This window comes from Lepisosteus oculatus, chromosome 6, assembly GCF_040954835.1.
Source record: "Lepisosteus oculatus isolate fLepOcu1 chromosome 6, fLepOcu1.hap2, whole genome shotgun sequence".
Taxonomy (NCBI): domain Eukaryota; kingdom Metazoa; phylum Chordata; class Actinopteri; order Semionotiformes; family Lepisosteidae; genus Lepisosteus; species Lepisosteus oculatus.
Window position 1 is genome coordinate 2155540 of NC_090701.1, and position 24727 is coordinate 2180266.

A 24727-nucleotide genomic window follows, 5' to 3' on the forward strand; every position below is an offset into this window, starting at 1 on the left:
GTTATAGAGCAATAGCAGTGCTATTTCTGAAAGGTCTGTTTCTGCTTGGATCAGTTTTCAGTTCAGCAAAGGAAGGAATATATTTGAAAGGCCTTTTGGAGTATATAGAGTGAGGTTTTGTAATCCTGTACATATACAGTACAGCCAAAAGGCCGATGACAGGTGTAGCATGTTACACGCCTCAAAAATCAGCGAAAGGACTAAACCACCTACAGATGGCCAGCTCTTACAGGCTCCGAAACCTACCATTGAAAAACAGAATTCAATGAGCAGGCGTCTCCCAGCTATGGCTCTGTTTATTCTTGTTGGTACTGTGGTACAGTTTTCGTAACGCTAAAGGAATAAACAGTGTCCAGCCAAGCTCCTCGTCCTCCATGTGACAGGACATTCGAAAGACACCAAGCACGTTAACCCTTGTGCCAGAGGGAAGTTTGGCCCCAGTGTTCTCTCTTTGCAGCAGACTGGCGCAATGTGCTGTTCCGCTTGACAATGTAGCAGAAATCCACAGAGCCCAGCAAATCCTTCCAGAAGACTGCTATTCAACAACCGAAGCTTGTGCACAGCTGTTCCTTTTTTCCATTTTTGTAGTTTTTTTTTTTGTAGAACAGCAGTTTACCATGATTTTGAATATGCTATTAACTCCTGCCATCTTCCCTTCAATCAGGACAAATAGCTTAATGTGAGTCCAAGTGCTGCATTTTGGCACCTGCTGAGTTGTTTTACTACTTTTGGTTATTTATAGAAGATAAGCAAAACCCCGATATACACAAATACTAGGTGTAATTATATGATAAACGTAACAATCCACAAAATGTGGTGTGAATAAACGGCACTGAACTGTTTCACTGGGTCTGTCTCAATAGGTCTTATTTCGCATAAAGGGCCAAAATCTTTTTGTAAGCTAAAAAGTATCAGTGGTCTGCCCTCTAGTGGGCAATAAATTTATAGTTTATTCCCAGAGATGTTTGTAAAAACGATTCTTTAGGATTCAATCAAATGCACAACAATACAACATGCAGCAGTATTTGTAGGCAATTAAATGTCTTTTCTACGAGCTCACTGCGGGGGGATTAAAATTACAAAATAAGGTTACATCATAATAATAGTGCAATAGAAATGGAGTAAAATGAACTCAGAGAAAACTCAATATAAATTGAGCAGTTATGTGTCCAGGGTGAATGCAATACATTATGTCCAAGTAGTGCAGTATGCAGAATACAGTGAAAACTGTGTCCATGTAGCCATTACAGGTGATTTGCTGAAGGAGCTGCAGGTTGGCTAGCAGTCTTTTAAGCCTTTGTGTGGATGTGTTGATTTCTCATATCTTGATTTTACATCTCTTTTGGTTGAGGTCTGTTGTTTTCAGGTCTGTCTCTCATTGTCTTTTTCTATCTTATTGTTCATACAGATTTTCTTAATATCTGACAATAATTTACTTTATGCTGCTGGTACAGGACAAAATAATTAAACTTTAAGGCCTGTGTGTCACACCTTGAACACTACTGATCTCCCTGTTGGCACTGCGCAGCCTGAAGTCATACATTGCTAAAATATAAAAGGATCCTTATTGTTAAAAGTTTCTCATTAAAAGTCCTTGGCAAAATTTCTTTTAGGAAGGCTAGTTTTTTTACTTGACGTAGTTTTGTAACTCGCAGGGTCACCACCTGTACAATATATTTAGGTTTTGTATTGAGCTCGTCTTTTTTCTATGCATGTGCCTCATCACAGTCAATTAAAACTATTTGCTATCCTTTCAGTCCCTTTTATCAGCAATTTGAAAGTAAAAGGCACATTCAAGCAGAGGAAAGCGTCTGAAAAGGCTAATTTCTTTTTCTATTCATTTAAAAAAAGAGGTTAGTACTTAACACTCTAAAATGATATAATGGGCCTTGGGACACAACCTGCGTGCTTCCTCCTGTGCTTGGTTGGCCGAGTTTGTGCGTCTGTTCTGTTATATAGTGGACAGTTTCTTTTGAAAATGGGCACAGGCAGATACAACGAGCCTCTCAATGCAGTTTCAGGATGGAGGATGACCTTTTAGTGATGTCGCAAAAATAAATGTTTCAATAGGTGGGCATAACATCAGTTATCTTAAATAAACAACCGTAAAAGACTTGGACCATTTTGAGATGTTCATTAATTCTTAGTGATCCACTGAGCTGCTGAACTCATTCAACACACATCTAGAAGTCAAAAGGTTAATAATTCCAGGAACTAGAGGAGAACAAGGTCCTTGCTGGAACAATCAGAACTTTTTTTGTCCTGAATATCAGACCTGTGATGGAGGCTGCGTCTGAGTGAAAGTACACAGGAAGTGTCCGTGTGTTCTGGTCATCTGCAGCAGTGGGACAGTCACCTTCAGCTTTTAATACAGCAGATACTACAGACAACCCAGAGCCATCAGAGTGCTGAACTGACTTCAGCAAGACCAGCTGCTGCAAAAGAATCTGTCTCAGAAACATTACTTCTGTGCAGGAGCCTTCTGCTGTATTTTTATATTAGATCCCCAGAAAGAAACAAAAGTCATATTTTCTCTAATGTGGCCGATACTTTAGTTGTTAGTTATCACTCTTGAAGCCTTGAAATAAACTGAAGGGAAATTGCTTCCTCAGATGAAGAACGTGACCAGCGAAGTTTCTTCCTTTGTAAACTTCATTGTGAAGTGGTGGAGGAGTATGTATGTCTGATACCAGAAGTGTTGGGACAGCAGGCGAATAAGGAGAGGACAGCTGTGTAAACTGTATTGAACAGGGGAAGGCCAACCCTTGAAGCTGATGACATCCCTCTACACTGGATAAGTGACCAGAGCCACAGCCTCCCTCTGCAGCACAGTGTGCCGTATAGCATGGCTCCTGCTGGCTCCATAGCACTGAGGGCAGGACTCAAGGCACGTGAGCAGTGCAGGTGCAGAAGAGGGCGTTTTTTTTCTTTCTTTCACTTCATAGGAAAAGTCAGGTAGGTAGCAACTAGGCAGCTCTTGTCAGTGGCAGTTCACAGCGGCAGGGTTTTGCTCAGCCAGGAAATATCCGGCCTGTACGATTGCGAGATAACTGTAAGATATTGCCGTCTCCTTTTCCCACAGTTGCTGACTGGTAACTAAGCTGCTTTCAACACTGAACTGAAAGACCCCCTGTGTTGTCCAAACTGTTACTATAAAAGTCTGCCTTGAACCCCCATGTCACTGGGTCTCAGAAGTTCAGCAAGGCTGAGCCTGGCCAGTCCTGGGATGGGAGACCTTTAAGGCAAAGCAGGCTACTGCTGGAGAATAGAGAGTAATACTGCTTTCCTGATATTGCACTACTAGTAACACTTTATTTGAGGTGTAAAGTATGCAGACTGTTGTATACTGTACTCTTTTATCTGTCTCTCATGTGACCAGTGGCTTCAGCCATTTCACTGCCTGAGAGAGACAGGAGGATCGGACAGCCTGACATACTATAAAGGCTGACATACAGGGCCAGCTGGATGGACATGAATCGAATTTACTGATTAGTTGAGATGAGCTAGTTGTCACTTATGAGTAAGGTGGTTTCGAAAAGCTCCATCATTAAGGGCTGCGCAGGAAACATTTTTTCCCTCTTCTCATGACAGACACTGCGAAAGACAGCTCATTTATCGAGCGACACTAAATCATACACAGGAGCAGACGGAGCTTTTCATCGCATTTATCAGTTTAAACTGCAGAGTAAGGAACCTAGCCCCATTTCTTCATGTAACAAAAAATCTAATTTGTCTGGTTAAAGTCCTATTACCCTTAATTTCCAAAGGGCTAATTTTTCCTTCTTATGGCTTTTTAGTGTCGACTCCCAGGCCTGATTACTTTGTGATGTTCTTTTGCCAAACTGCTGCCTGCGCCAGTGGGCCACACTGAGTCAGCTGCCCAGTCTCACTCTTCCATCATCGAGCAGCGAAGGCCTTAACTCTCACACATCACACATATTCTGTACAGGCATCACCCCGCTGGGAAAGCTGGAAAGGGCAGCTCTGAGCTCCACAGCTCCAGATCTGCCTTCGGGTCTGGCTGCCCTTATTTATCGTCAGTTCATGTTCTGATGCAGAAAGCTGGATTTCAGAACTAAACCCCTCCCTGCGCCATAACATCCCGTAGATGTTGTTTTCCTTTGTCATAATGATTACTGTCGAAGTGGAGCCCCATTGTTCACAGAGACAGTGCGCCTCACATTGAAGGTCAATAGCAGGTGCTGGTTCACTGTCTGAGAGACAGCAGGAAAGTCACAGGCCCCGCGCCAGGCAGAAGAAACTGAGAACCAAGCGAACGAGTGCATGCATGCAACAGACACTGCAATTCCCTTTCCTGCTGCATGGGACTGTCAGCATTAATTATGAGCCACAGTTCATGATGTCATTTTCACCAAACTAAATAAAAGGAAATACATTTTACGCTTTGCTAACACTTTTATATTTTTCACAAAATATCATTATTGAGTTTTCTGACAAATGGAAGGTCACTGTCCCATATTTATTGGGGTAAAAATTACGAGATTAACTTTTGTGCCTGTTAAGAAAGGCAAGAGTTTTTTTTTTAAAGTGAAATCCCAGTTAATTGTGCTCTCTTAGCTGATAGGAATGATCAAGGGAATGTGGGGCCTTTCATTGGTCACCCAAAAAAAAATCTTTGCCTGTAGTTCAAATCAAAATGTTAATCCGCTCATCAACAACATATTCCTAATGCCACCTCGTGAGTGACGTGGGCTTCCTGAGTCTGTCCAGCAGAACACTGGAGTCCCACTGGTTAGTCTGGGCCACAGAGCTCTTTGCACACCGAGATACTGTACTGTACGTGCAGCTGGAGCAGGAGGAGCTATTGAACAGCCCCAGGGAGCCCAGGCCCTAACTGGGAATAGAAGGCATCGCTAACATGTCCGCTGCAAACGAAGCAGAGAAAAAAAACAGTCCAAAAGAACTAGGATTCAGGCAACCCTGTTTTGCTCTTATGGATTTTTTTGTCTGCTTATTGACTTGAAGGTTTTCTTCAGAAATTTTTTTAGAAATATTTGATCTTTTTTAGTAAATTTGGCAGAAAGCACCCCCTTCTCTGCTGCAGGAAAAATCGGCTTGCTTAGAGTCTGCAAGCCTCGGACACGCAACTTTAAGAAAAAAAATGGAAGTAGTGGATTGTTGATGCAGATTGATCCTGACACACCAAGAGCTAGAGAAGTAAGAGCTTTTCTCTTATTGATAATGTCTGTGTGGTCTAATTGTATTTCCAGCTCAGGTGCTATTAACTAGAGTATTCAATATTTACAGAACAGATGGCTTGTCTCCCATGGGTCTGGACGTACACTATACAGGGTGCCAGGGGTTTAGAGTCAGTGCTCTAACTTGATCATTTTCAGATTTATCGAACAGTGCAAAGCATTTCCTGGAGCCCCAGCAGAAGCAGGAATATGAATCAAAATTAATGCAGATCTTATTATAATGCATCTGAGTTTACATTACTGACAAAAAAAAAACAAACCAGGACAAGTGTTGTAAATCCGGTGAGAAGAAAATCCTTCCTGAATATTCAGAGGCACCAATGGAAATGTAAAACAAAATCGGTGTTGAATTAGTATCATTCTTCGGGAGCTAACGTGCACCTGGAAAAGGGATGTTTTAATTAACAAACTAGCCTATTACCAGTCTTGCGACAGCACTCTGTATCGGTGTAACAGCGAAATATTACAAGGCTGCTGTTGGCTGTGTCAGGTGTGACAGACTCACGGAGTCAGGTGACACAAATGACAAACTGAGGCTAGTAGTGGCAGATACTACAGACAGTGCAGGGAGAATTTGTGTGAGACTGTTTATAATTGTTTTCCATGTATCAGATGACGAACTGAAAATCTGATTGATCTGGAATAGGACAGCTATTGGATGGAGGATTGGGAATCTCAACTCAGTGTCGTTTCACAAGGTCACACAGACATGTGCCTCCGTTTTCATTTTACATGATGTTCCAGTGGCCAGAGAAAAGCTTCTTCAGCCTGAATCATATGCCCATGCCTCCCTGGAGCAAACAACTTGTTTAATCAATTAAACGTTCCTTCTGCCACCAGCGACCTGCACATTAGTGCTGCTACCAGCCCTGTCCCAGTTTGCGGGTAACAGAAGAACAAACACATGCAGGCTTCTCTTAAACTGCTGGAACTGCAATACCTGAGCTCATGGAAGTGTTTAAAAAAAGATGAGGGAGAGATGAAAACAAATGACACAAAATATTCACAGCTAATGGTTACACAAAAAGCCATCATAATAGATTTATCCAGAATTTACAGAGCACTCTGACAGGGTTTTAAATACCGCTAACCTTGCTTCATAGAATATTTAAACTAGTCTCTCTCCACCTCAGTTTGAATTGGTCTTTTCCTGTGAAGACACAACAGATCCACTCAGGTAAATATCAGAGCATTTTTTTATGCTCTCTCAGATGTTTACCAGATATTTGAGATGATGCTTAAGAACTGATCCTCAAAATTCTCATTTGAACTGAACCCGTGAATGACCCACAACTTTGATATTCATTTCATGGTTTCAATATGAAATTATTTTTTTTCATTTCTAGAACGTCTTATGTATATATTGAAATGGAATGATGCTCAGATCAAAATCAAATGTATTTGTTGTGTGGGTTTCTTCTAGACTGTGTATGTCAGCTGTGATCGATAATAGGATCCTTCTGGGAAACGTCTGCAGAGCAATTCTTTTGGCAGTTCAGAAGCAGATAAAGCACCTATGAGTTTCGTGAAATTCAGTGACTATTACTATTAGAACACTTACTCTCTCTCAGTAACGACTGCTGACATAGCTGTAATAAAATTATATTAAGAAAATAATATTTGCTGGTGTGCAAACATCTTAGGCATTTGGCCTTTTGCCACTCTTCTCACTCAATATTTTTTTACCTGACCTGATTACATCCATTACTGAGTTCACAGCTAAAAGAATAAGATAAGATCACTTTATTTCCCATATACACTTTTTGTATTGGGGATTTGTCTTTTTTGTTAACCCCAACTTGCTCTCCATGAGACACACAGACAGGGAGAGAAGCTTGGGGTCAGAGCGCAGGGACAGCCATTGTACAGCCCCTTGAGCAGTTGGGGTTAAGGGCCTTGCTCAGGGGCCCAACAGAGTAGGATTCCTCTGCCGGCTGCACAATATGAATCGGCAACCTTCCAGCCACAGGTGCAGATCCTTAGCTACAGAGCCACCACACGGCCCCAAATGCACTGCATTTGCTGTTACAAAAGGGGGGCATGAGGTCTCAAAACTTACAGTACTGCAGTCAACATAATGCTTGGCCACAAGTTTATCATAAAGGTCAAGAAGCCATTTTCCTGTATGCATGTACTGTGATATTGCCATCAGATGCGGAACCAGGACTGATCAAAGCAAAACACTGTTTTTACTGCTGGGATACAGGCTCAGCCCGATAATGCCGGGTCATGTTACCACTGCAGAGCTACCACTGAACCAGACACCAGCAGTTCTGAGTCTGAGTCAGTAGATGCCGAGGGATATTTACCGTTGTACTCGAATAAGATACTAGCAGTCATTCTGGTTTATGGTTCTTCCAGGAAACACGGATGTTTGCAGCCATAGGTGTTGGTGTGCAAGAGCTATCCTCTGGGCAAGCCCCCCAAACCTGACAGTGCCGTCACTGGATCATGACGTGTGGTTAATTAGGTTGGGATAGACCACAGCTGCTTCTCCTCAGTTTGTGGAGCCTGGCAACTGTGAACAGGTGGGCACTGAATGACGTAGTACCATCTTGCGATATTCCAGCCTGTGGCATTTTCTTCCAGTGCTTTCCCTCTGTTCTTCCCTGAGCCACAGCAGCAGTGCTGTTTGCTTAACGCTCGGCGAGCCTGTGTGTCTTGGCTGCATACAAACACTGCACACATTTTTTTCCTCCGTGCATGTGCTGTCGCGCATCTTGCCATTTCACACTGGGGTGGTGGGGGGTGGTGGTAACGAGGAGTGTGAAAAGCAGGACATGAGCTCTCGCACCTCTTGTGTGCACAGCTCATCCTCATTATACCGCACTTGAGAGGGGCAATAGGTTAGCACTGCATAATTAACTCTAAGAGCTGACAACAAATGCAGTTAACAAAATTAACTGCATTTTTATAGTGTATACATACTGTTTATAAATACAGTACATTGATTTATTTTGCAAATAAAACACACTGCCCAGGGGCTGTGATTCAGGCTGTCATCAACAACTATTTTACAGGAGCTAATCTACTGTAGCTTGCCCTGCTTTTTAATTCCCTCCTTCTAAGATGGCTGTTGAAATGGTTGCCCGTGCTGGACAGAAGGTATGTTGGCTCGATGACCATAAGGACTAGCATGTTGATCTTCTTCCCCACTCCCTCGTTGCAGCCCCCCTCCGTTGAAGGTGCGTGCCGTGAGGGGTCTTTCCGCTCTTCATTAAAAAGAACTGGCTATGACTTCCACCGACACAAGGAGATCTATTTTCTTGGTGCTCCGTCTCCCGAAGTCTCCCTCAGACAGGACCCTGTTGTACACAGTTTGCGACAGCCTTCTCACTCTCAGCTAGTTCGATATCAACATGTCTGGGAACAATACAGTGAGGGTGAAGCTTTGCAGGACACACGTCTGCGTTGTCTGGCAGAGAAAGCTGCTGGGGCTGTGGACATTCTGTCAGTTTCTGGTGCTGGGATGTTATTACTTCTCGACTGAATCACCGCAGATCTCATGCTAGTAGAGAAGACACTGGTTAGAGAATTCGCCAGGATAGGTTCTTTATTGTTCCAGAACAAGATTGTATGTTATAATTGAATAATTGGACTGCATTGAATTAGTGATGCAATAATATTATTTTGTTATATATCACATTATATATTTTTTAAGTTAAGTTTATCAGCATTATAAATAAAAAAATAGAAATATGTATTTTCTGTGGCATAAATGAACTGAAATGAAGATGTAATTGCATATTAATTGAGACTGCTTATCAATAAGTGAACGTGTGGACTGGTTATTTATATGCATTTAACTTTACCTGCCTCCTTCTTTCAAGTTTAGATCCACATAATCTGTTTCCTGTGACACAAATGTGGAGGAACCAAAATATGTTTTTAGTGTTGCTATAATTTATACTGTCATCACATAAATCTTATCATCAATTAATTTCTAAACACAAATAGACGCTGCCTTTCACATTCTGTTAGGATGCAGTTGCATATGGATGTAACGTTAATTTAAGAGATGCAAAATGTAGACTTGCCATGAAACAACAATGGTTATAATATAGTACAAATAAATTTAACAGCAGGATTTATTACTTCACTGGTGATCTAACCCTCTGGATTCATGTCAGGATGAAGAAACTCACCCATAAGGACTTATTTTAACTAGTCGGATGCTCCACAGCACTTTCTTTCATTGACGGCAGGAAAGCTTTTTCCAGCTTGATTCCTTTGTTTGATTCTCATTAAACCATCTCAAAATCAACATGAAAGAGAAACAGAATACCAATATATGTGAAACAGCGGCATTTAAGTTTTGCTTTCCCTGTAGACTTTGTACCAAATGATTCCATATAATCTTGAAAACTGTATTATGAGTCTTAAATCATGTTTGCGAGGGTGGTACAAATTTTGTGACACCATAAGGCTATGATTAAAATGATCATTTGCCCTTTCTTGTGTTATAAAGAATTATGCTTTGAAAGATTGTGGCTTTCTGCTGTTCTGACAAGGGGTTTATCTGGTAAAAAAAAGCTAGGCTCAGCTTTGTATTATTTAGATAAAATTAATATTGATTCCACAATCTCCATTACAAAAACCATTCATCTTCCAGGGATCTTCACACAAACATCCTGCAGTGCTTCTTTAATAAAACCACTTGTGTCATACTCTGGCGTTATCTTCACAAGATGGCTTGTTTTAGCTGTTGTTTCACAGTTTATTTTTAATAATTGCTCCCGAATGTCTGCCATTTGCTCTGGTGTCCTCGTTTTATAAAAACACGTTCATTTTGTTGCTACCCTGTACCAAATATGTCTGCTCTGGATGTCAATTTCAACACAATGCATACCTTACATTGAAATGTACATCGTGCTTTTTAAAAGTGTCTTGTTCTGTTTTCTTTGTCACCTCCACCTCTCACTTGTCCGTACTGGAAGTGGCCTGAGTCTCACCTGGCTCACAGGGCACAAGGAGGGACTGGGATACCATGCCAAGCGCCTTCCACTGCAGGGGAACTCTGACTGGCACCCAGGTGCATTCAGAGGCGGCCGGGAGCCCCACAGACCGGTTTGTAGAAAGTGGGGGAAAACAAGAGCACCCTGTGAGCCGCCCAAAACACAAAGACTATTTCTTCTTACAGCCAAAGGGGATACAAGATTATACACCGTATCTAAAACTCTTTATAAAGGGTGTTTATTTGGGGGATTTGTTCCTCTACATTGATAGAGATGACTGTAGGTAATGTTACATTTCTTCTTCGTATCGTATATTACAGTTATGTTCTGGAGAACTTGCTGTCAGATGGAATCAAAATGAAAGTCATCCTGTTTTCCTGCCCTTTCCTGCTGTAGATTTGTAGCTGCCGACTTGGATGCAATGCATTTAGCATACACTTAGATGGTGCTCAATGACAAGTTATTCAAGCCACCTCTCTTGTTACTAACCTGTTGTGGCTGCTTTTTTAAAGCCGTGGATAAACTGCCTGTATCATCTCAACAGGACCTTGTATTTGTGTCTAAGCCTTGGACATGCAGGCCACTTCCTTTAACTCACAGAATCAGAAAGGGCAGATTATGGTATTTGCTTGTTTAAAGGTTGATCGGTGTTGATTTCTGCTATAATACATCAAAAGTCAAGAAACCTTACCAGCATTGTTTGGGAAAACTATTATCTTTTAAATAAAATTCACATTACATTCACATTTTCTTTTCCACTCATATCTGTTTAATATTCTAGTCAAGAGACTAAAGCAGGATTCGCTATTCTGAACTGATTGCCCAAATCTAAAATACAAGAAGAGATTAAAACACATCTGGCAGAATATGTGTTAAAGGAAAATGTAACAGCTGCCTGGCTGCACACTTTGATTTTACACACACAAAGGGTGGAACTGCAGTCTCGGCTGTTGGCACCGAACTTATCAGCACTGTGAAATGGCCAGAGCTAATTAATATTTGTTCCCATAATGCATAGTGACTGCATAGTGACTGCATGCTCTTAACACACACCATTAACATGAAAGGTGTTCCTTGTAAGATATGGTTATAATATAGAGAGTATGTTTAAAGAAACACACGTAAATCTCGGTGATGTAAAAAGCTTAGTGATGGTAGGTTACTAAGAGAGGATCATTATTTAAATTCTCAAAAGATTCTGTTTTTCAACTTCTTGCACTTGCTTACAGATATTTTATTCATTCAGAAGAAATGCAATCCTCATTTTAAATGTTTCCAACTGCTTTTAAATTAAACACATTTTCCTTCCTTCTTTCTTCAGGCCTTTATAGCTGGCTATAATAGAGAAAAAATTACTTGGGAATCCAAAATGCAATCTTGTTTAAATAGCATCTCTGGCTCAAGAAGAACAGAATGCAAAAAGGAGGTAGACACAGCATTTCTCAGTTAGATGGTAGCAAGCATCTAGCTCGTTGCAAAATGATTCACCATTTTGAGGTGAATGGCGAGGCCTTGGAACTAAATAATAAACAATACTGTAATGGCCTAAAAGGTTTCTTTGCTACCACTATGAAAAATTTAAGTGTAATCATTCACAAGTGAGTTTCGATGTGGGTTCAACCGAGGCGAAACAGTGCAGAGGTCTCAAGTTTTCTGAATGTGTCAGCCTTGAGCAGCTCCACACTTGTGTGTGCTCAGTTTCCAGGTAAGTGCTAGTGAAGGAACTCCGGCAATGCCGTTCGCTGACAGAGTCTGTGCAAGTGGTACATTGGCAGTGTTATTGGAGCGTCTCTGCAGCATGATTACTTGACTGTAATGTGTGAGACCGATGGATTGCATATTAATAAATCATTCAAAAATGCACCCCAGAATAATGAATTAAGAATGAGATGCAGAATATAGGAACATGCAGGTACTGTATTAGAAATGTTTTTTTTTCAGTGCAGTAATTAGACTTTTAAGGTCAACAAGATGTTTTTACAGCTAGAATCGGTAAAAAGACTATTGTAATGGGATTATCAAAGCCACAAGCATTTTTTGCCCTTAATTTTGCCTAAAAATTACATTTTATAGCTGTGTTGGGTAGCCTCTGAACAATACACAAGCTTAATTATGTCCACAGTCAAGGTACACAGCAGGGCTATTAAGATGAGCACAACAATAACTGATGCAAATGCATGCTGCTGCACTTGGAGATAGAGAAAAAAAAAACAGACTTGATGTTTACTGACTTTTATGTTTTAGCATTAGAAAAATTAAAATCTGAAAAGAGATCAATTAGGACATGAGAATGGGATATTCCCTACAACGCTGCTTAAAGTGGGATCTCAAGTAATAAAAACGTAGCATTTCGAGCTGAGTTATCCAGCTGAGGGGTCCACTTTTAAAGGATTTCTCTTGGCAAGACCCCCAACCCGTGCAAAGTAACAGAAAATGTTAATTATTGCAGACAATGACAGTATTGAAGTGTAAATTAAGCACAACAAAGTATATGAGCATTTTAACCTGTGACTGCAAAACGGATGATGAATGAGGAATGAGGACAGATGATCACAAGCTAGATGAGCTTTTCCAGGGGTTTCTTGGGCTGTTTGTGGGGGCTCTGTAGCACCAAGGATATAAGTCCCAGGCAAGTGTGCAACAACAATGTGCACTTGGAAAACAATAATCATTAAATAACAATGAATTAGTCAATAATTTTGTTGTTTCACTGTCAGCATACAATTATATAAACACTATTTGTTTCCCAGTTTTTAATCTCCATTACCTAGGTGTGATAAAAAGTTTGTCAAACCAAATTCTAAGTAAAACTTAGCTCTGAATATCCTCTCTATTATTAAAATCTTTCCATAAACTTAGGTATGACCTTTTAATAAGGACTACAATTTTTTTTCTGGAGTGCCTTATCATCACTTTTGCCAGTGTTTATTTCTCGAGATTGAGCTTGGTTTTTTATTTTCCTTTCAACATTTCAAAGCATTAAATATTTTATTGGTTTCTGCAGCCAAGAGGAGTGCAGCACATTTCTTTTCACTGTCTAATAAAACAAAAGATGAAAATGAAAACAATTCAAAACTGCTGCCCCCACGAACGGTAATTTGTGTGCGGTATATTTGGGCTTATTTACAGCTCTACTTAGAAAATACCCAAGTATAAGCTATCTGAAAACAGGGACTATTGCACAGAAAACACTCTTGCTAGGCATTTCCACAGATTTCTGCTGACAATCAACGGCAAGATCACAAACCCAACAGTTTGTTCTCAGCTTCACTCTTATCAAGTGGATTTTGATGTGTTGTTAAAATGCACCACAATGAAAACAAATTAAGCCTGAATGAAAAATGAAAGAAATGGCCTGCAGGCAAAACTAGTGACACTGAAAGCCACCACCCTTCTAGATAAAGGCATCTATTAAATAAAAACCTCAAAACACCTGTCAACTGCAAATCTCAAGCATGCCATTCAAACAATGAAAGTATCAGAATCAGAATTTCGCTATGAACTTTTGATTTAAGCAAGACCAAGACAGCTTGATGGGAGGACTTTAGAAGCACACCACTGAACAAGATATAGTGTTCACAGTCTGTACGTGTCTATATGAAAGATATAAAATTATAGCTTTCACTGCACAGCCAGTGCGATCACTGAAGAATGTTAAAGAACAAAAACTCACTCAAGTCTCTGCATGTCTTTTTAATACCTGACTAACCACTAATCAAACCCATGTGAGAATGTGCATTTCTGTCCATACACTATCCCTAATGATCTAATAATTAAATATTTGACACCCAGTGTGGCTATTTAACAAAAATAAGAGGCCTTTTAGTGGCCTCTAGAGACAGATTGACTGTAACTGCAGCCTGTTCTTATACCAGCCATTTTCAAACCTTAATGCTTGACCTCAGATAAATAGAATGGACAGACTTTTAGGTCACAGTTGAAGCTACTCAGTTAAATGCCACACTTCTGCTTTTAGTGGAGTTTTGGGGTACACACAGAAATATTATGAACTACACTCTATTCGCATTACAACATATAATGCATATTTTCCATGGTTTATAGACAGTTAATTCCTAAAGCTTCAAGACAATTTTAAATTGCATTACAAGAAGCATTAATTCTATAATTTCTCATTTGTATCATTCCTTTCCTTGCTCTGAAAAAAGTGCACCTGTAAGCACTGCTTCCATCAGTAAGTCAGCACTGCACCCAATTTGCATGGTTAGGTTGATTATGAAACGGTATGAGCGATACAAAAAGGAATAGACCTTTACTTACGTAAAACTAGAAAAAAACATTCAAAACCAAAAAAGGTATTTTCATGCAGCAGAGTTCATATTTTATCAAAGGGATTTTCTCCAAATTAAGTAAGCAAGTCTGCTTTACGGTTCGCACTCACTTCATGTAAGTACTGGGCTTGCAAGTTGTAATTTGTGGGCTTCTACACCTGTTTCCTGAGAGGTTCCAAGTTCAAAAACAGACTGTAGCAAAGGCGTTTACAAACCTATCTACTGTACAATTACCCTGAGAATCAATTCAAAATCAAAATTAATAAAAAAGCAGGGACAAAGTTTGAAAATAAGAACTTGACATTGAGGGGAAAGGAAGAAGATCCTCATTGCTCTGATGGGAGCTTGAAACAGATGTCCTTTCACTTACTCCAAAACAATAACAAAATCCATCAGACCGTGACCTCTCACCTTCACTCACACAATGTCAGCAAATAATAAAGTATGCAGATGATAAGTTATAAATTTATGTCTGTCTGCTTTCCTTTAGCTGTAACATAGGTAACTTAAACATAAAGTCCAATTCAGGCCTTATCAACACTGTGACTGATTTTATACTTGAATAAGCAAATCCCTTTCTAAACCACAAGAGCAAACATTTCATTCTGTGAAAACAGGAAAAAAATCTGTAATGTGCCTTTTTTAATATATTATATTGCTTGTTGATTTCCTTATATAGCTTCTTTGATACTTTTCGTGAGTCTGAATATCTCTTATAGTTTAAGAATTTGATGACAATGGTGTGCTAACATTTCTCCAAGCTACGGATCTGCAGCGCTGATAAAACATGCAGGTCACAATCCGCACACAAGCTACTTTCAGAGAACGAAGAGTGGTCAGAAGTGTTGGACATGTGTGGGTACTCTGATAACGTATTAGTAAGAATTTGAGGAAACTAAACAGCACTGTTAAAGAGGAGAGCTGCTGCAATTTTAATGAGATGATTTTAATGAAATAACTTATCTGAGGGTCTCATTAAGCAGTTTCTTCAGAGAAGACAGGTCAGCTTTGACAGCTTTAGTTTGTGTGATTCAGGTTGAAAGAATAGGCTAAACTCCACTGCCTCATATCATTTGCTTAAGGTATATGGCAGTTTTTTTGATCAGTGGCCCCTGGGCTTCATAAAGATGTGCAGTTTCCAGTTACACCAGATCAGGAGCTGAAGTTTTTCCTTTGAAAACATGAAATTAGTAAAAGAAGATTATGTGATGGAAAATTAAAATACAACATGAGTTAAGCTAATAACATGGGAATTCTTAAAAATCCGTACATTACACAATGCCCTTGAAAGACCTGATTGCTGTGACAATGATCTTCTACTGCTGTACTCCTTCCAAACAAGGGAAAGTGAATTAACGGGAAGTTCAATGCATATAGCAGGCATCTCTACAGTGATTAAAAAACATCTGACAATCCTCTGGCTTTCCTGAGTTGTAGAGCACAGTGTTAGCTAGACACAACACCATTTAAAAATCAGGACTCTTCTCTGAAGGTCATAATCATTTTCACAGTAGGCTTGACTAAAGAATACCCCACGCAGCCCAAAACTGAAGTTCTAAAATTATAGAAAGAAGATGTTACAGAAGGGACATTTTTTCTTCCTGTAAATACAATTCAATTTCTGTAAGTGCAAACAGGATCCCACTCATGCTCATGAGTATCACTAGAAGCAGAAAAACTACACAGAAATCCTACAGGATGATTTGACAGGATCTGGAACATCACAAAGTGCAGTACAATGACACCTTTAAGCGTGACACAGAACATTTAAGACCAAGTTAAGAGTTTATCAGTTTCATTTTCTAAATATACAGCATACACCTAAAAGAGTCTGCTGATCTGACTAATTCCTATTAAATAGTTTCCAAAATAAATGACTATCTTTACCTCTCAAAGGAAAGAAGTCAGCAGCGAAAGACATGTTATTAAAATCAGTAGCAGTTAGATTATGGTGGAAGGTTATCAGCTCTTCATGGCTTGGAAACAATCTCAAGATTACAAACAAGAAGAGGCCATCCAGCCAGGCTGGCCTGTTGCTTCTAGTAGCTAACTTGTCTGAGGGCCTCACCAAGCAGTTTCTTGAAAGAAGCCGGGATGTCAGCTTTGACAACGTTGATGGGTAGCTTGTTCCATGGTCCTTTCTCAGTTTTAAATGTAGCTTCCATTTGTGTCCCCTGCTTCATGTTTAAATGTATCAAAGTGCGAAAGTGAGCCTGAAATCGCACACGTGGTCAAGGAGACATATCTTGATGGTTCAGCATGACAGTGACTTACAGTCCACAGCCAAGCTGACAAGAGGAAGACGAGGATGACAAGCAATCATGAAAGTTCAATCGCAAATCTGGCTGAAATGTTGTGGGTGGACCACAAGAATACTCTCCACTCTGATGCCCTCCAACCTCCTTACATCAAATGGAAAATACAAAAATCAGAACCCAGAGGTTAAAAAAGTAATATCAGAAACAGCATGTAAATTCTTTTGCTCAGATTTTGCACTGTGTTTTTTTAAACAATATGCAATAAAGTGGACTATTGTGTGGTTATACAGGTGTATTTTGCATTTGGCCTTTTCACTTTTTTTACCCTTTTCACTGATGTTAACCTTTATTGCATTACAAATGACTTATTTTACAGGAGGGCAGATCATTTTGTGTGTACCTGACGTGTGCTGGCAGTGTAACTGCAAACTGCAGTTGATTTACATCAGCAGCAAAGTATATATATATCCATCCCTTTGACCTCTGGCAGCAACAGAGGGATCACCAGGACAAAGGAATCTGTAATTATATCAGCATACTGGTATCTATTTTTAAAAAGAGTGGCATCCTGTGAGGTTAAAACAAGAATTATCAAGGTAATTGAGTAAAAGAAAAGTGTGATGATATCGTCACTGTCTATCTTTATGAAGTTCCTGAAGTTACATCTTTGTGGGAGAATTGTCAATAGTTAATATTGATATATTTTAATTTGTAAACAGATACATCACACACATATATATATATAGTTATACCTGTGGAACTAATTTCAACCCATTTAGACAAGAGGTGCCATAGAATGCACATGGAATTTAACCATTTCTGAATTTAATAAACACCCTATGATTATGTATGATATGAGTATAAAACTCTTCTTATGAACCGTACATGCCTGTGCTTTGCAAAGCAAATTAATGTCTTTTATTAACAAAGACTGAAACATAAACTGCTTGTATCCTAAATCAAGGATTAACATTCTTTACATTGATTAAAACATGTCTTTTTTAGTGTTGCAATTTCAGACTTTTTCTCAGTTTCGCAACTTTGCACGTAACACTGCAGGAACCTCTCAAACTCACTCGGACACTTCTGAGTAATCAGCAATTCATGTGAAGCCATGTAGCATTAATGCATTTCATCTAGAGCTGTGTTATGGAAAAGAGGAGAGCCTGAATTAATGCACACTAAAGAGGAACATCCAGATTCTGAAAATACAGTGATGATGGGTGTGTGGGTTCTTCTTAAAGGAGGCTAGACCATTCAGTACCGTTACATGTTTCTGGCCTTTGACTTCTCGCAAATAGTGTCATTTGTGAGAAGAAAGTACTGAATATTGTTTAACAAAAACCATCTTGCAAAATCTGGCCAAAAGACTTCACTATCCTTGATTGTCAGGTGAGACGTGAAAGGCCAGACAACTGTAATGTTGCTTACAGTACTGATGCTAATTAAGATGGGCACATCTAGAGGCTTGTTACGCTTTCTCAGTGTGGGAGCATTACTTGTCTATTGTATTGGCTGGAACATTAGCAATGAAGTGATGAAAGAAATGTGACCTGATTTCTTTTCAACACTGTTGCTCTTAGAAAGTTGACCACCCATCCCTCTTAAAACAACTTTACATTTAACAGGATTTGTCAAGGAAGACAGACAGAGAAAAAAGAACACACAGTGTCAGTTTTGATCCTACAAAACCTCACTTTGCGCTTCGCTTGCCATGTGAATAATGCTTTCCTTACCACACTGAACCCACAAGCTGTGAGGATTTAATTGGCAGTACAGGCCACAGTGGGTAGGGCTCAATCTTTCTACTGTAGGAAACAGAGGAGTATTACATAATCCTATTCATTGTGCACAGGTCTTAAACAAATCTCTTGTGACATTGTTCGTTTTGAATTGAAAATGACATTTTATTCAGAAGGTCACATTGAAGAATTGTGAGAGGGCCAAAGCACATCAGGTTGCAATGGAATCTGGAGAAAGATGCACAGAACCTATAACCACCTTTTCAGAAAAGGAAAGGGAACAAACCTTTTCTAGATATTTAAAAAAGGCAAAAAAGCAACCAGATCCAAACTATATTAGGCGGATGGGAAATTCTACAGTTTGAATGTACAGTAGTATCAATGAGAAAATGAGAAACTAATGAAAAATGTGACCCTCTGAATACAAATCAGTATATGTGATATTTTTTGTGATATAAAAAGAAATCTACAGCGCAAGTGGATTGATTGATTCATTTGCCTTTCTATAAGCGCTAGAAAGGAACCCAAGAGCTCTTTACAGACCGATGGTCAGACCGGTGGTGGCTCTCTAGAGCTTGAGAATCTGCCAGGATGAATGAGGGATACTCGGCCACTACAGCTAAGAGCACGAGGGCACCACAGACCCTCCTGTAGGTTAAAAAGCACAATTAAGAAAAAAAAAACACGATTGTTGGAGAAGACTGTCTGTCAACAACAAAGTTCCTTTCAGAGATTCACAGGATTTAAGAAAAGACCAGGAATCTGGGGCAGCTCCTAGAATAGTCTACATTCATGCGGTTTTCAATGAATCCTTACTTCTGCAATGCCTTTCAGAGGTGGAAGGACATTATTCTTTGTGACAGAACATGTAATAGGATGAAAGAAAACCGCTTCTTGAACATTTCTGCTCTTTCTAACACCTCCGGAAGCTGAACATGTCAACTCTGAACATGTAAAGCCTGTGCCATGAATATGACGGTAGCCTAAATACTTCAAAAGGATGAAAATGCTTAAGGACTCATTTTGGAAATGCTGACATATAACATTATTTTACTGAGCACACACGTTAAATGCTTTTAATTGCACCCGTATTCTGGGAAAAAAACTGTTTATGAGATCAATTGGAAAAGTACAGTGCTGTTCCCATCACACCGCGCTGCAGTAAACTAAATTCATAATGATCTGGAATCACACAGTTCAATTCTGTTACAACAGAGACCACCAAAGCTCCCTCACACTAAGTTACAGCTCAAAAATAGGATGGCTTAGACGTACTGAAAGACATAAGGAAGACCAAGATTTCCAGTTGCATCCGTGTAAACCAAATGGTGCATTTGGAAGGCCTGCCAGGGCAGTAGGACTAAAGCATCAGCCTGGTTTACAGAAGCTTATTGGATACCCAACAGTATAATTGCTATCTCCACCTCCACACGATGCCCTGTTGTGTCACCATCATGAAGTCATGGGTCACCTGAACCTTGCCGAGCACTGTGCGCAGTGTGGGACGTCACAGCGCAGCTAAAGGCAGCTCCCCTCACACCAGAAGGTGACATCCCTGCACAAAACTGTCAACGTCACTCATCAGCACGCCATCCCACAAGCCTTTTCATCTCACTGACGGCCAGAGAGTGAGCTTCTTCCTGTCTGTGCCTGTGGTGACTCGTTTTCTTTATTTTCACCATGTCCTGCCCAGGTCACGAAGGCCACCAAAGCTGAAAAATGTCGCTGTGTTTCTTTTTCATTTAAGGTATTGTGCTCAGGCCTTGGACACCTGCTTCGCTCGAGACTCTGCGCTAGGGGACGCCCTTTCACTGCCATGATTTCTGCAAATGTGGTGACTACATTTTTGACACAAGGGGCACATCCAGATATGGTATTTTTTCACGAGTGAAGGTTTCAGAAACCCACGGGCACGGACAGAATCTGTCTCCCATCCATCTTGTTCAGGGGTTCAGAAAGAGAAAGGGAAAAATTCACTCCAAGTGGCAGGATACAGCGGACAAGCCCTAAACACATTTCACAGAGCCACGTAGAGGATAAAAAGTATTGCATTCCTAGTGTTTAGCAGCAGGAGGCCCCTGTAAATAAGGCATATTTCACCGTGACTTATCTAGGTCAGAAACAAAATCGGCCTGGGATTGAAAGAAACAAAGCGTCACGCCTCAGGTAGGAAAGTAATTGTTGCCGAGAGAGACAAGGGAGTCTGACTTACTGAGGTTCCACTTCAGGCCCGTAGTCACAGTCATGCAGGGGCCTCCCACAGGCACCAGGCTGCACCAGTCTCCTTCCAGCCCTGTGTTCACGTTCAGAATGTGCTTCTTGCCCTGCAAGGCAAGCACAGGCGTTACTAGCCCGCCCCCAGAGAAGCTTCTGTGTGATAATGCTGTCAAACCCAGAAAAAGAGCTCTCCACCAACCCCTACCAGTCCCTGTGCACAATGTTGATACAGCTTCAACTCAATCTGTGAGCTGAGAGCTGTGGTCTTCTGGCTTTGCTTTAAAGAACAGGAGGCCCAATCGATAAACAGCAAGGTTTGGATGAATTATCATCTTCTCAATCAATGGCCTGCATTTTTTTAATAAAAAAGAGACGAACTGCTGATTGCCAATGGTGCTGGTGATTGCTATCATTACGCAGGGGCCTCACAGCACAAGTGTCATTGTTCGAGATCTGCAGATCAAAAGATCACCGCGTGCAACACAAAAAGTGACTGGCTGTAGTTACCGTATCAAAATTCTCAAGGGCATTGTGTCTGCAATATGTATTAAACATCAAAGGTAAAAAATGTTAATTCGATTTTTTTTAAACTTCTGTCTATAAATAAAACCTGGCTTGTCTGTATCTCAGCCTCTCCCTCGCATGCTGTGATGAAATCGGTCGATGTGGTATATCAGCTCTCCCTTTCTTTGCAGAGTTTCAGGTCTGAACAAAGTGCCAGCACAGGCTGCTGACAGTGTACTCCCCCCAGTGGCTGTTTAACTTTGTTTAACTTTGGACGGCGCAGGAGTGATAAAAGGTGCTATGAAGATTGATGCTTATTAATCGATTCAAAGAATACATCTGTGACAATACATTTTCCATACTTAATCAAGACCTTTGGGATGAGAAATGCACCAGGACTGTAACTAAGTAATTAGTTTTCCAATAAATGAATGTCACATCTGTGCACTTGTTATGAACACTAAAAACATCACAAATCTACTGAAAAAAAATACATTTTTAAAAGCGTTTTAAGGGGGTGTTGGAAGTCAAATTGATGAAAACACACACACAGTATGACAACGTAGTCCAGCATAGATCTAATTTTGAATCCAAATCCATTTTAAATGCCTCAATCTTAATTAAAAGGACTAATTTATTTTTTTATTCTTTTGTTTGCCATATCCAATATTGAATGCCAATTTTATCACTTCCACAATGTCTCTTAGTAACTGAAAACAAAAACTGAAAAAAGAAAAACATCTGTATTGAGACTAAATTGAAGGGGGGTACATTGCTGAAATCTTTCTCATAAAAAACAATTGGAAAACCTCACGGTCTGCAGCATCAGAAGAAAACATTGATGATACTCCAGGTGTGTACTGTACCGAATACATATTTTACAGTTAGAAGAAATAAGTAATAAAAGATTCAGGGTTGGCTCATTTAATTTTTTTGCATTCTGTATCTTCTTCTGAAAATCAGGTATTTCAGCTTTTTTAACACTGATGCAACCACAGTGGGCATTTGTATTGATGACAAGGATCCGAATGAATTCAAGGCTGTTGAGAATCTTTGTACAGTTCATGTGCTGATCCATTATCACTTTCTTAGACAATTATCACCAGTTTCCCCCAGGGCTGTTACTGACATTTATTTTCCAGCTACTCAATAAACACATTATTTGACAAAAATGTGTGAGAAGCTCAAGGCTCTCAAGTGTAAAATTAGCAATCTACAAAAGAGAAACTGAAGAAACTATTCTGAGTAGTACTACTAAAGATGACAAAGTTGAACAGTTTATTAGTGATCCTGATGGGTACGTTTTAACCTCTTGTTCAAAGTGAGCTTAAAGACCAAGGCAATGGATATGAGAAGGTCCAGCAAAGTATGAGCCACATTCCACCACCATACCTCTGCTCTAAAAATATTGTAGATTATACAGCCAAGACAATATGTTAAGACCACAACACACCGAAAAGTTCAAATTGTGTGTGTTTTGCGATGTCAGCTGGCATATCTGAATACCCTTCCCCATAAGAAAAACTAAAAAAAATACACACACATAGTGGCATCTCCCTTTACCCAGCCTGTGCCTCCCTTTTCACATATAAGCATGGAAGAGTGCGAAATTAATTAAAAACTATTCTCCAATAGATAATCCAAACAAAGGACAACAATTATGTTTTTCTGTTCTTATGTGAAGAACAGATCTCTGGTGACGAGACAGGAGTGTAAAGATTCCGGCCTCTTCATGATAAAAAAAACTATTTTTTATACGGGATAAAATTATGAGATCCTGTTCAAACACACCTGTTCAATACCTTGGTACAACTCAAATATCTGCTACGTGGTCTAAATATCGAGAATAAAAATCAGTGTTTGCTACTGGTGTTAGTAACGTTTTATTTCAAAACACGAAACAAAAATTTCTTCTACTGTTTCAGACTGTTTAGTCTGAAGCAGGGGTGTGTAATTCAGGACAGGAGGAGCGGCGTGTTGGCTGGGTTATGATCCAGCCCAGTTCTAACTGAGCAGCATCAGCCCGTTATTGGCTTAACTGGAACAAGGTGGCGTTTCTTCCCAGCTCTTCAGGGGGAGCTTTAAAGAGACCTAGAATACCTGCAGGAAATGCCAGCCTCCTGGACCAGAAGTGGCCACCTCTTGTATGAAGCATCTGCTGATTAAATTTAGAACCCGGTATCAGGAGTGTTGAGGGGCAGCAGCCAGTAGCTGAAGCTTTCAATACAGACGTGAGGGACTATCTGATAGTTCTTGCCTCATTGTAGTGGGACTAAATTATCATACTAATTTAGTCTAGTCCTAAAGCATCTGTCGCAAGTCTCTCGCCATTTTTCATTTCTTCGTTGCAGCTGAACACGTTCTCATTTTGTATTTCTGTTGTTTCTCTGCATTTAAAGGGGGGGCAGCGCTCTCTGTTTTGTTCAAATAAAACCTTCATGTTTTATTTCCTGTTCTGTGTGAAGGTATATGCCTGAACCACATTAAGCAACAGGCAAAGGGGAAAATTAAAAACTAAATGTAGAAAAATATCATTGCGCATGTACTTGTTAGTGGTGTAGAACTCTTAAGTCTCTAGAGATACAGCTCAGTTTGGCCCTTTAAAATAAATTGTTTACATACAAGAGCTAATATCAAATGAAGTAAATAGGAAATAGCAGTCCTTTAGTTCCTCAGAGTGAAAATGCCCTGGAACGTAACCCAACATGTCTGAGTCCCTGCTGGGTTTTCAAATAAGCAAGATCCCAAGAGAACCATTTTTAATGCATATGTTGAAATTAAAACAATTCATTCCAGCTCATCAACAAGTACTGTTCTCTATTTAATACCCTAACAATGTTCTACAAATGAAAGCAAACAGAAATGTTTGCCAAAATGGGAATTAGATACAAAAACAGTGCCCGAGTTTAGTGAAATGGGATGAACATTGTGATCCATTGGGGATTTTTAGGAATGCTTAATGGCCTTTTGGCAGTGCCAGATCTAAATGCCAGTGGCTTTATGTGGCATTCTGGCTATAAACAAACAATTCAGAGTCATGGGTTTCCTTCCTCTTTGAGAAAAAAAGATGTTCATATTAACCTTGTTACATTGTAATATTTCAACAGGGCTTAAATAAGCGAGGAAGACATTTTTTCCCTCAAAAAGGGACTTTTATTTCTAACATTGGTATGGTAAGCATGGGTAAAGTAATATATCCTTTGCTTCCCTAGCTTAATAACATTCTGTAACTACATTAGGCAAACATCTGGTCTTCTTCAGTGATTTGGAGAAAACACGTTATTAAAAAAAAATAATTTTCAATTAAAAATGATTGTACGCATCTAGCTCTTAAAATAACAAAAGAGCTGGAAGTTAAACAGCTTTAATTAACCAGGTAATGGTTTATTTTGGCTGTTTTCTCTCTAGTTACTCTAAGATTTTACACCTATCCTGTATCTAGTGCAATAGAAACATGTTTTTAGTCTTCAAACTGCACACTTCATTTTAAAAACAGCACTCCTGATGCAAATCTCCCATTCTCTTCTCAGCAGTCAAACAAAA

General features: G+C 39.8%; 1 protein-coding gene across 10 annotated transcripts in view; it reads right to left on the minus strand.

Moving 5' to 3' along the window:
* tpk1 (thiamin pyrophosphokinase 1) overlaps positions 1 to 24727 on the minus strand; it is a 118558-nt gene that overhangs the window by 1282 nt on the left and 92549 nt on the right. For all 10 annotated transcript variants that reach the window (XM_015354887.2, XM_015354882.2, XM_015354885.2 and 7 more), the window contains one exon: positions 20676 to 20787. In XM_015354887.2, coding sequence (XP_015210373.2) covers positions 20676 to 20787 — 112 coding nt within the window. The remainder of the gene's footprint in view (positions 1 to 20675; positions 20788 to 24727) is intronic.